This window comes from Coptis chinensis, chromosome 4, assembly GCF_015680905.1.
Source record: "Coptis chinensis isolate HL-2020 chromosome 4, ASM1568090v1, whole genome shotgun sequence".
In the NCBI taxonomy this organism is placed as follows: Eukaryota; Viridiplantae; Streptophyta; class Magnoliopsida; order Ranunculales; family Ranunculaceae; genus Coptis; species Coptis chinensis.
The window spans coordinates 53,128,895-53,142,795 of record NC_141459.1 but is presented as its reverse complement, the minus strand read 5'-3'; the positions used below and the strand labels follow the sequence as shown (position 1 = coordinate 53,142,795).

Genomic DNA, 13,901 nt, shown 5'->3' with positions numbered 1-13,901 from the left:
TGCTTGCGGATCTAGTAGGAGTAAGAAGAGATCTTTCTCTGAACTTGAAGCACCAAGTCAAATTTATTCAAGTGCAACTTTAGGACTGCAACAAATAACGATATCGGGGCTCACTCATAAAAAGGACAAAGAATCTGTAGACTTCGGTTGCTGACCATTTTTTCCAAAATAACATAGTTTTTAATGTTATACAAACAACTCCTTTTCTTGCTATGATTAAAGCCGTAGCTGAATTTGGTGTGGGTTATAAACCTCCTAGTTATTCAACCTTGAGAACTAAATTGGTGGACACTAGCAGACAACATGTTGATGGTTATGTTGTTCAAATAAAAGCTTCTTGGGCAGAAACTGGTTATTCAATAATGTCAGATATTTGGACCGATATGACTGGTCGTTCAGACATCAATGTGATAGCTTATTCACCAAAGGGAGTTGTATTTTTGAAATCATTTGAAAGATCAGAGGACCAAAAGACAGGTTCATTTCTAAGAGATTTGCTTGTTTTTGTGATTGAAGAGATTAGGCCTGAAAATGTTGTACAAGTTGTTACCGACAATGTTTCTAACTATGGACTTGCGGGTGAGATCTTTGCTCTATATATATATAGTTCTAGGTGAATGCTTTATATTTCAACATGGTGTTTTGTTTTATAATAAAATTTTCTATTGTTGAAACATGCAGGTGAGATGATAATGGATAAGTACCCTCACATTCTTAAAGTATGATGCACTGCCCATGGAGTTCAGTTACTTTTGAAGGACATATACATAAACGTTCCATGGGTTAAAGAGACGTTTGATGATGCAAAGTACATTATTAACTACATGAACAGACATACCATTGTCTTGGACTTATTGAGAGAATACATTGAAAAAGAGGTGAAAAAGTATTCGGCTACTCAGTTCGTTTCACATTTCTTAATGCTTCAATCACTAGTAGAAGTTGAATATGGATTAATACATACTGTTGCATCTACTACTTGGATCAATTTCCCATATTATAACAAACCACAATCCAGAAAAGTAGAGAGCATTACTCACAATTCAGACTTTTGGTTAGCTGCTAAAGAAATTTTGTCTTCATTTGAGCCTTTAGTTTGAGTTCTCCGTTTGGTTGATGGTGATGGATCGACTTCAAGTTACATATATGAAGCAATGGAGAGGGTAAGGCTGTCACTGAAGCAACTAAATGACAGAAGTCCAGATAAGTATTCCAAATTTTTGGATTTGTTTGAGTCTAGGAAGTTAAGCAATATATTACATAAAGTTCATGTTGTTGCAACCTTTCTTAATCCAGCCTCGATGTATGATAAGAAAATTCTTTCTAAACAACCTGATGTGATAGAAGGCTTGCTGTTTTTGGGGAGAAAAATGCTTACTCTTGAAGAGAGAGGCCAGCTTGGTAGTCAAATCTTGACTTATAGTGGAAGGCACCCTAATATGTTTCACCTTATCTCTCTTGGACAAATGAAAAGTGCTCATCCCCGTAAGGAGTTTTGTTTCTTTCTTCTCTTATTTATTTACCCTATTTATAATCAAATGAGAAGTGCTGGTTTTGTTTGTTTTGAAATGTAGGTGCGTGGTGGGAAGCAAATGGCACTAGTGTTCCTGTTCTTCAAAAGATCGCCATTCGTATTTTAAGTCAACCTTGTAGTGCGTCAGCATGCGAGCGTAATTGGAGTGCTTTTGATGTGGCCCAAGCAAAGAAGAGGAATCGGTTGACACCTACAATGTTAGAAAATCTTGTGTACTTAAAGACAAATTCAATTATGTTTGAGTCTTCTATAGAATTTGAGATGAAGGATCGAATGGCTATAAACTTAGATGAACTTGGGGAACTTCTCTCTGATATCGATGATGGATGGGAAGAGCAAGTTCAAAATGCAAATAACACCAATATTAATGAAGGACGACATGGGGTGCTTGGAGAGTTTGGAGATTTATCTTGGCTTGAGGATCCGGTTGAGGGCGGACCTTCTTTTTCTCATTTGCATTGATGTTTACGTATTGCATTATAACTGTTTTTGGCATTTTCGGATTGGGCTATAGCTAAACTTGTTTTGGATATATTTGTTATGTTTTTAGGATATGTTGGTTATATTCTAGAGAATGACAAGTTTTATTATATCTACTAACTTCTTATTAAAATATCCCGAATTTTTGCAACCAAACGTTTAAAATACGAATAAATTAAACACCGCATAATTACCGTATCGTGAATTTTTGACCGAATATTTGACCGTACTGTATTTTTGGGTCACCGAATAATTCTTGAATTATTCCTGTACCGTATTTTTGCTGTATCCTGAATTGCTAGCAAGGTTTCATGCAGTACTGACACATCGTAGAACTTATACTAATAGGATACTTAGTGTAATAGAATTCTTGGCGCAACGCACCTCATTTGTATTGCATATCAACAAATTTTGATGCTATCAAAGTCTCCCAGGAGGTTAGTTTCTACATATTTCATTGTGTATGGACATCATATATCATGTTAACCTTTAAAAATTGGAAACAAATTTGGATTAAAGACAAATATCACTGTCATTTCCCATAATTTTTAAATAAGTAAATTCTATTCAATAAGTAAATTTTATTGATTGGGTCAAGTATTAAGCATAGGTAAGTTGCAAAGGTGATTACAGTTCGAACAGGACTAAAGTAGAAAATACACTTAACATTCGTACGCCTGATGAAAACTCTATCAAAGTCAAGTCCTTAATATTTATTAGACTTGAGGTAGACATAATAGTTTCTCGCCGCTCATTTATCAAGATAACTCAGATGACCAACATAATAAGAGAGGAAATGTCACACTCTGTAGTTAGGCCTGCTTCTTTGTAGCCACCATTGCAACAAATTTTGTATTGATTCGACATGGGCCAGCATCATGAACTCTTTCATCGTCGGTTCTATCATATTTTGACTAAGAGTTTTAGGGTAAATGATAACATAAAAAAAAATAGTTTTACTAATGAATAAAGCGATGAAACTCTAAACGAAAGTAAAACTACAAACTGTGGCTTCCGATACTAGAGTTATCAAAGATATTTGTTTTCTACTCTCGAATCTATTGAAGTAGAGATGGAATAGAAGATTAGTTCCACTCCTAGTTCTTTAGCATTCAAGTTTCCTACGACTATCAATCCTACCAAAGTCAATGAGAGAATTACGAATTATACTACGATGCAAATTTAACTAACAAGATATGAATAACTCGACTACGAAATGCTACGGAATACTAAGGTTTGAATCTAGAATAAGAATTATGGGGGAATTGAATCCACCTCGAATCCAACTTAAGAGACTAGCATAGATGGTTGTAATCCAATTCTTACGTTCTCACGGTAAGAAGTGGTCATTCTAATCCCTAATTATACATGGCATTTCTACCAATTCATAACTAGCATGTGAGGAAGTCCACCCATTATCATGGCGAATCAACTTCCTTCTAGAGTGGAATAGACTCTTACAACGATTCTACGCTACACAATCAAGTTTTCATCAAGGCTTCACCAAACCCCTCTAATGGAGGTTTAACCTTAATTCATCAAACTATCATTTCCAATTGAATTAAAACTAGACATAATATAAAGATTTGAACTTTACTAATTTAACTACTCAAGAATTGAAATCCAAATTAATAACTAGGAAATTAATAACAAACAATAATTGAAATTAGATCTAAACAAATTTAAATGACAAAATCGAAATTAACAAGAACTACTATTTTATTTATCTAATGAATGAAGAACAATGATTCAAATAATTAATCTAAAACAAGGAGTGAAACTACTTAATTACTAATTGAAATTCAAAAACTAGATCTACATGCTATTCTAATGTCTACTTTCTATTCTAAGCTATCTAACTACCTTCTTCTTAAGGGCTAAGTCTTGTTTTATGTAAAGGAGGAGACTAGATCCACAATTTCGTGCATGGGCTGAGGAGCCATGTTTTGGGCCGGAAAATCGAGCCCAAAACCCAATCTCTTCAATCCACAGGGCCCGTTTCAACTGGCTTTGACTTTAGCAGACTTTTTGTCCACTTATCCTCCTATTATTTGGTCAAGTGTTGGACCATTGGAAAGCTCTTTCCGATCCGGTCGTTTTGACATAAGGTAGGCCCAAATCTGAGGCATGAGTCCAAAGATATGGTCTTCGGAAGTTCTGCTGACTTGTGAATTGTTCCTGCCCGTGTTGACTTTTCAGCTTTTGACCGGGATTTACAAAGGCTTTTTCTCCTTGAATCTTGGCCTTTATTCACAAAAGTTCTTAGCAACCAACCCTTGCTCCTTTATATCGCCAAAGTGACACATTTCTGCACAAAATAGACTTCAATGCCTGATGCCTGAAATACATAAAAGCACGTAATCAGCATTAACTCTTATTTATTACTCGCATAATTGGTCTAAAAGTATTATTGTTAAGGGGTTAAAACTACAGTTTTGGGCTCTTATCAGTAAAAGCTACAATAACGCAAAATTGATCTATTTGTCACTCTTACACACGTCTAGCGCTAATAAAGCTGGAATTGTTGTCTCTAGGACCTTCTTAACCATATCATTTTTTATAATAGCTTTGTAAACATTAGACTTGTCTCGACCTTCAATCCAATTCACATTCACAAATTTGTTATCTAATTATAAGTCCTTGCAATTTAAAACTAAAAATCAAATCACAAACACATTAAGATAAGCACGTGTGTAGCAAAACTTGTTAAGGGTGAAATCAATTGTTTTTATCCTTTGTTGACAATGTTAGAAAGCTACTGGCATTACAAGCAAAATAAACTAACAATAATGAAAATACTTTTTGCTATACGAATTTCCCACAGATACACAACAATTGTTAGGAACATAAACAAGCAAAGGAAATAAATTATGATGCACACTCCTACCTGTTGACACTTTGTCTTTATAGAGAACGATAAGCATAGCGTAGAAGTTGGACTGCTTATGTAGGAGTCTGCGTAGAGGATTGGATAGAAATGCTTTCAGCTATAACAAGGATTTTCAGAGAGAACAGCTTGTCGATTAGGATAGCAGAGATACCAACAAAGGCCGGGAAAGACATAGTTACATTCAACGTCCGGGAAAGCAGTAGTTTAAATTATCCGACAGATTGGGCAAAACATAATGAAAGTCAAACACTATTAAGTTTAACTCCCAAACTGCAGCAAGAGACAGCCCCAGGTTTGATTTCCACTGACTTTCTCTAACCTTGAAGAATAATCAGGACTTAAATGTATACATGCAAATTTCATATGGGAGCACTTACATCATAACCAAACAAAAAACACAATGATCACATGTCGAGTAGAAAACTTAAATTCAATGAACCTCCATTAGAAAGATGCATGAAAGATTCCATTTGTGCCACATATTTAACTTCATCTCTACTAGACTGGTATGATTGTCACAATCCTCAGAATTCATATATATATATGTCTGCCTTTTACAAAAGGGAAAACTAAGAGAAAAATTGCCGCACATATTATACATGATAAAAAAAAAAGTGGGGAAAAAGGAAAAAGGACCTATACAATTAACATTTAACTGATATAAAAAATAAATCTAAGTAAAAGCAGGAAGCAACAAACCATGAAACGAAATAGACAATGTCGAACAAAAAAGTGAAACACATAGGTACTAATGAAAAAATACAAAGAATCACACTTCTCAAACAGTAGTCAAGTTTCTCTTGTTAAGAACAAACATTAAAAGAGGTAGAGTTAATAAGACAATGTATTCATGATGCATTCATAGATGCCTCCTACAAGGAAGAAAGGATAAAAACGTTGTTACATAGCGCCTTTTATTTAATCTTCCTGTACACTGTTTTTTCATAAACAAAATAGATAAATATTTTAGTTATAACATCCAAAAGTGTCATGTTGTAGATTTACCTTGATCTATGTTCTTTTAATTCTTTTCGATGGTTGTACACCGGGTTCGATTTCTTTTGGCTGAATTCCTTTCTTCAACAATATCAACAGCTGACTCCACACATGCACTTTGGTTTCCCTAAGTTTGTTTAAAATGTTAAATGTGATTGTAGTAAAATAACTTTTTTGTTTTTGGAACAAAAAAACACGCATAACACTACCTTCTCAACCAATTAATTGTTTATGTCGGCTTGTTCAGGGTAAACTTTCTCAATGGTGAATGATTCAAAACCTTCCTCTGAACTAAACTCGGTGATTTGCACTTGAAAAATGTAAGATCTGCCTTCAAGTTTTCTTAGTTCATTTTGAAGTGCTTTGGGGTCTTTGTCCTGTTATTTGGATAAGAATGGATAATTTAAGCAAATGATATGATGTTAATTATAAACATAAACGTAAGTTTTGGATTTTTTTTTTAATTAGCTTGTCTTATGGATTTTATCTAATTCTTCCACTAGCTTCTTAACCAAGTTTGTTTTCAGTATGTTTGTTGAAAGCAACAAAAGTGGTAATATCCGAGAAATCATTAACAACAAATCGGATCTTATACCTACTTAGATATTAGAATGTGTATAGGCAAGAAGTACGTGTATATATATACATTTCCTATTTTTTACTCAATTAAAAAAAATTAAAAAGAACAATAGAAAAGATTTATTTTATATATATATATATATATATATATATATATATATATATATATATATATATATATATACATTTCCTATTTTTTACTCAATTAAAAAAAATTAAAAAGAACAATAGAAAAGATTTATTTTACTCACCTTTTTTCGGTGTCTACCTTATATTTTAGAGAGGGCGTCTTGGGTTCAGTTTAAGCAATCGTTTTAAGACAACATTTGCAGCAATTGTAGTACCAATTAGTATTGTATACCTTGTTTATGATGGCACTGCAAATATAACTTCATCCCTACATAAGAAAGAATGAAGTATATTTTAAGTAAAAGGTATATATCTTAACATATGCGAGTAAAAATTACCATATGGCTTATATGATTGATCTCTTCTCATTTCCTTCAATTCACTAATGGTTACTCTCTTATCTCTAAGCAGTGCTTCTTCAGATAGATTTGTCAGTAGGGCCCTCCAACTCGACTAATATGTTTGCAGCTTCAATGCTAGTAGGCAACAATAAAAAGAAGTGGAGGGTTGACTATGTGTATAGGACAATATAGCCAATGAATTGTTGTAAACCAAAAACACAAACCAATTAAAGGGAGAGGAAATTGGACCCAATGTCATTGTGATCGATTATAGCACATTCATTTATAATATAAACGAATGTAGTTTACGTTCATTTATAACACTTACATGTTGTCACAGTTTTGTCCTATATATTAACATTTTTTTCCACAATTTTTTTATGTGTGATCGGAAAGAATGAATGCAAATATGCTATATAAATATCTAAAACTCACCTGCGCTTCTATTCAGTGTACTTGAGGGTATTGGTAGCATGAGAATAACATTGTTATTTCCACTATTGTGATTGAATAGCCCTAATAGTACTTCTTCATCTAATTCACATTTATATAGATCTAACAAAGAATTTATTTTACCATTGCACACACAATTAGTATACATAAAGAATGCGTCAATGATTTGTGATTGAATAGCCTGAGTCTTTTCTAATGGATGCATCATTGATTTGTACACTAGATGCTAGGGAGCTGAGACAAATTTCACATTGCACATTGATATGATCAATAGCATAGCAAAGGCCAAGTGTTACATATTCTATGATATGGCAAGCCAAGAAATGACTTTTAGGTAAGTAGTTCTAGTGAGTTTATAACCTCCTTAAGCTCAAACCATCATCGTTAATCAAAATTTTCGATTATCAATATTCAAGTACACTGTTATAGCAAGCATCATGCTCCAAATATATTTTCCTAGGCAAATCTCCCATAAACTTTTCAGGGTGCTGACTATGACAGTATTATCTTTATTTCAAAGTCACTATAATGTCACCTCAAACTGTGACACTAGTTTCTCAAGATTATATCTCTGATTTTTTAGATGAGATTCGTGTTCATGTCACCGGTTCAATTCATAACAAACAAACAGATAATTAATCACAAAGCTAGAAGATACATAAGATTAAATGGGCTATAGGAAGTACTTGCCTCAGTAACAACAACTTCTTGAGTTTAAGGTCTAACCATCCTATTGAAAGCAAGTTACCACCATGGGACATTGCTGAAAATCTACACAAAAGCAAACACAATTAACACCAAGAGGTTATCAATCAAAAGATTAAAAAATCCAAAAAACACCATATCAAAATCAAATGAGCAAATGACATGAAGCAAAATTAGTTCAGGACTAACTTGAAAAGGGTATTGAGCAATTTTGAGGGCCCTCCAGAGTTAACTTGCTCTTGGTCCTAATAGTCAAGAAGGGACTAATCATCCTATTTGATGCAAGACACCACCATGGAACATTGATGAATGCTTACAAACAAACATCTTTAGATAGTTATATATTTCAACTAAATTACATCCATGTTTGATAAAAGAAGAATAAAAAGACTGTTAAGCATCAACAATTAACATGCCTGTTGCCCAGTTTTGGTTTTGAAGTTCAAGAGGATTGAGTGCAATTTCCAATCATCAGAACCCTTCTCATACTCAATTTTCCCAACCCATGTTCACATGAGGTTGATCCATCCAACCCAACTACACCTTCATTTTCTTGGATCCCAACCTAGCTTGACACTGATTTTCTCTTTCCATCAATAATAAGTAATACTCAATTTTCTTACTTTTTGCCTAAAGCAAGCATGATAGTGATATTAATTGTCATTTGGGGATTCTTGAATCCCCGAAAGATGCGCTTAATGTACTTGTCAATGACCAAAGATGCGCTTAATGAAACTAGTTGTGCAAAAGTTCTAGTAACCATTAGACATAACCCAAAAACTATCATTGCATATAAAATTTATTAGAGGGGAAAAAATTCATATCGCACACTAAATATTTTCCAATCTTGGTGGCTGGGGGAGCATACAATTTTTAGATCGTATATTTAATATGATATTGAGTTATTCTACCAAGAGACTTCATGTGCACAATTTCAGACATGCAATTGCAAATTAAAACTAATCAAGTAACAGGTGAGTAGGAAAGATGACTTATTGCATATAATGCTTCCAATTTGGAGTTGTTGCAAAGAATATCGAGAACCATTACGTAGGATTCTAGTTTTAACTTCAGCTTACTCCGTGGAAAGGTGACTAACTTCCTCCAAAGAAGTAACGGTACTAAAAATACTTTACCTTCTGAAAACCCACCCCTCTTTGAGACCGCAAGATCAACAATTGAATAAAATCCAAAACTACTAACAGAGCAATATCCGCACAATGGATAAACTTGTCATAGTTATAACCAAAAATAAAGAATATGGTCATGCCTGAGGGAATCAATCTGAGACCTATATAGAGCTCCTTCTATATATCACCTTTGTTTGAGCAAAATAAAATAAAATAAGAGAAGATGATGATTGTGAGTACCCTCCGTTCTCAAATCAATCACTACAGCACACGTGTCCACACACTAAGTCGTATCTTCTTAGCTTGTGCATCACCAACTCGTACAGCAATTCTAGGACGCAATCATGACCCAAACCCAGGTCGTTCAAATGTCAAATACAACCATACATGGAAACAAATGATCAACAATGGTCCTGAAGTTCAGCCAACGCACCAATCAAGGAGGCATTTACTTTGTAACAACAGAAGTAATGGCAAATCATCAAGAGAGCACAAAGTATAGATCTACACTTAACAACGGCCTGGAGCAAATAAAGAAAGTCAACTCAAACACCTATAAGTAGAAAGAGATGAACTACGTAAGGCTTGATTCAAGTTGACCCAAGAAACTTGATACATAGGCAACTCTTATCTAAAGTAAGAGTGCAACCCTTTCCAATCAATCTCAGCATCAGGTCATAGGTAGAAACCTATACCTATACATTGGCGCCGTCTGCAAGTTCGTCTTCTTGAGAAAAAGCATTCACACCATTTTCTCAAGCCCACAAAACTTGGTAAAACCACCATGGAAGAACAGCTCAAAGCTTTAGTTGATCAAGTGAAGACTCTCCAAGATTCTTTTACAACCCTTCAGCAAGATAATCAAACTCTTTGCGAACAAACAACATCCAACACCAACAACGTGGATCTAGACGCCATTGATAACAATGGTGTCACAGCACTCACAACCACCACCAATCAACGCCTTGACAACCTCGCCCAGCGGCTTGAGAAATCAAGCGAAAAGGCCAATGCAGCCCAGATCATCTAGAAGATGCTCAAATCATACAGAGCGTCACCATTCACCGCTAAAGTCAGGGACAAGCAACCTCCTACTGATTTCATCCATGCAAAGTTCCCAATGTACGATGGTCGCTCGTGTCAAGGCCAGCACGTAGCTCGTTTTAGCCAAATCTTGACGCTTTACAACCCAGGCTCGGACTTTTATTTAATTACTACCGAGATGCGGACTTTTTCCCGGCCCTAAAGGGCCGGAGCATTAGACTAGTTTTATACGCTAGCGCCTGATTCAATCCACAACTTTGACAAGCTAGCCGAAACATTCGCAGCAGAGTTCGTCCACAACAGGAAGAAGCAAGCCGACCTAGACTCATTGTTCCAGCTGAAGCAAGCACACAGCGAAACTATACGGGCTTTCTTAGGTTGCTTCAAAAAGGAATTGCTATCAATGGACCCAGGCTTCAAGGATATCTTTGCAACCTCAGCATTCACCAACGCCCTCCTAGACGATTCTGAACTAGCAAGGTCACTCATGCGGAATAAACTAGATCGCCTAGATTACATATACCATAAAGTCGACAAGTACATGAAATACGAAGAATGGATGGCCTAGCGCAAGGGCAAAGAAGTCCTCACAGTAAGTGACAAAAAGGAGCCCAAGTAAAGCAACCAGTACTTAGGCAATAACAAAGGCACCAACTCCCAAAAGGCGTCCTACACTAAGAGGGAATTCTCCACCTTCTCTAAGACACCCAGCTACATCTTGAAAAAAATCAAAACTGAACCTTTCTTCAAGCCTCACATCAACAAGGTGTTAGAAGCCTCAGGACATCCCTTCTGTCACTTCCACAAACTCCATCACCATGACACAGATGAATGTTGGAGCCTCAAGCACTACCTCCAAGACTTAGTCGAAGAGGGAAAGCTGAAAGAATTCCTGCTAGAAAACGACCTCAGGTATAAACTAAATGTCAACCGCAACAGAAGCAAGAGTCGTAGCCATGAACGACCTACACACAGGAGGAGCAGAAGTAAAACAGCTCGATGATCTAAATCTCTAGGTCGGTCGAGACACAACAAACGACAGCACTCCTCTGATCATGAAAAGGAGAAAGTAACCCACATTATTACAGACACCTCTAGTAACGAGACCTCAGGACGTGAAAAGCGTAGGTGCGTGGGAGTACTGCAAGAGATCTACCACCTATCCCATAAGGCTGAGATGATCACTCCTACCAACTCTCGATCTACGACCGAGATATCATTCACCGAGGAAGATCTCGACAAGGTGTGCATATCCCATAATGATGCTCTGGTAGTACACGTCAAGATCAACGGATGGACAGTCAAGCGGGTTCTGATTGATCCAGGTAGCTCTTGCAACATCCTCTTCTACCAAACATACATATGCACCTACAAAACTCGGTGATAATAGATTCAAATGCACCACTCTACAGATTCAATGGAGACCGCAAAGATGCACTTGGAGATGTCATCCTACCAATCTCCATTCGAGAAAAAGAAGACATGGTTAAGACCTCAGCGCGCTTTAGTGTGATAGATGTCAAGTCATCATACGCGGCCATCTTGGGACGCAGATGGATTCACAAGATCCAAGCAATTCCATCAACCTTACACCAAGTCCTGCGGTTCCCCGAACCTCGAGAAATCATGGAGCTCAGAAGCAACTAACTAGAAGCTCACCGATGCAATCAAGTGAGCACAACAACCAATGTCAAAACTCAGGTCGCCAAGTCAAAGGACATCCCGAAGCCGCAAGATCTTCAAACTTCCAACCCTCCAGCATCAGCAGTAGACAAGCTCAAAGAAGAACAAGCAAAAATCGAACCAGGCGAGAAAATCAATTTGGGCACAAATGATTACCCAAAATTTGTTTATGTAGGGGCTGATTTAGACCCCAAGCTCAAGGAGCAACTTGTTAATTTTTTATCTCTCAATAAAGATGTGTTTGCTTGGTCGTATATTGATCTGCCAGGAATCGACCCTCAGGTCGCTTGCCACAAATTAAATATAGATCCAACGATAAAGCCTATCAAACAACGACCTCGGAAACTAGCACTCAAATTTCAAAAAGCCATCAATGAAGAAATATAAAAGCTCAAAAAGGTTGGATTCCTCAGAAAGGTCAAGTACTCGACCTGGTTAGCTAACATTGTGGCCGTTCCTAAGAAAAATGGCCAGGAACGACTATGCATCGATTTCACCAACGTCAACAAGCATTGCCCATAAGACAACTTCCCCTACCCAGGATTGACAAACTAGTAGATCAAACTTGTAGCCATGAATTTCTATCATTTATGGACGCATACAGCGGTTACAATCAGATACCACTTGCAGAAAAAGACCAAGAAAAGAAGTCTTTCATAACCGAACAAGGGACGTTTTGCTACAACGTCCTACCATTTAGCTCGAAGAACGCCGGCGCAACCTACCAGAGACTTGTCACAAAAATGTTCAGAGACATGCTGGGCAACACTATAGAAGTCTACATAGACGACATGGTAGTCAAAAGCGCCAAGGCTGGTGACCACATTTCTCACCTAAAGGACGCCTTTGGAAGATTGCACCAAAACAAGATGAAGCTCAACCCAGCAAAGTGCATATTTGGAGTAGCCTCTAGGAAATTCTTAGGGTACCTCGTCTCACAGCGACGCATTGAAGCAAATCCATAGCAAATACGAGCTCTTCTTGAAATGCCAGAACCAACCTCCAAACAACAAATATACAAGTTATCTGGCATGGTTTCAGCGCTCAATAGATTCATCTCACGTGCATCTGACAAATGCAAACCGTTCCTTCAGATCTTGAAGAAAGGCGCTACATTCACATGGACAGAAAAATGTCATAAAGCTTTCAACGACCTAAATGCCTACCTCTCAACTCCACCCATTCTGTCTAAGCTAAATGAAGGAGAAACACTAGGGCTTTACCTCGCGACTACCGATTTTGCCATCAACTCGGTCCTCTTTCGCGAAAGCGAGGGAATCGAAAAACTAATCTATTTCACTAGCAAAACATTGGCAGATTCAAAAAGCATTATTACTCTCCAATCGAGAAAACAATGTTAGCTTTGTTATACTCTACTCACAAGTTTCGACCATACTTCCAGGATCATGACATCAAGGTCTTAACAAACGTACCCATCAAGCAAGTCCTAAGTTCCACCAACAAAATAGCCTGCATGGCTAAATGGACTGAAGAACTTGGAGAACATCACATCGAATTCTTCCCCAGAATGTCGCGCAAAGGTCAGCTCGTTGTCAATTTCCTTGTTGACTTCCCAGTCAAAGATACCAACTGGGAACCCGAGCCCATTACCTCACTCCATCAACCTACCATACCAGACACATAGCACCTCTACATAGATGGAGCTTACAACAGCAGCGGTAGTGGACTGGGGGCTGTATTAACTTCACCAGAAGGCAAGGCCCAAAATATCGAATTCGGAAAATATTTCGGTGTACCCAAAAACCGATATATATCGGATATATCAGAAATATCGGAGATATCTCTTTTTTTGTTGACCAGCCAAAATTTTGTTTTGTATGTCGATATATAGGAAATATCGTCGATTATATCGAAAATATCGTCAATATATCAGTCAAAGTCAATAATATTTGGTCAAAAGCAACAATATCGGTCAA

At 36.8% G+C, this 13,901-nt stretch overlaps 1 protein-coding gene across 1 annotated transcript; it reads left to right on the top strand.

Annotated features, from left to right (window-relative positions):
* The first annotated feature begins 1,154 nt into the window (after positions 1-1,154).
* On the top strand, positions 1,155-1,996 carry LOC147503956 (uncharacterized). The gene is made up of 2 exons (XM_086605022.1): positions 1,155-1,485; positions 1,575-1,996. The coding sequence occupies exons 1-2, from the start codon at positions 1,155-1,157 to the stop codon at positions 1,994-1,996; spliced, it is 753 nt and encodes a 250-aa protein (XP_086461148.1).
* Positions 1,997-13,901: the final 11,905 nt, after the last annotated feature.

Coding starts and splice junctions, on each gene's coding strand:
- LOC147503956 (XM_086605022.1), top strand. CDS start 1,155: ATGGAGAGGGTAAGGCTGTCACTGAAGCAACTAAATGACAGAAGTCCA. Junction 1,486..1,574: donor AATGAAAAGTGCTCATCCCC/GTAAGGAGTTTT, acceptor TTTGAAATGTAG/GTGCGTGGTGGGAAGCAAAT.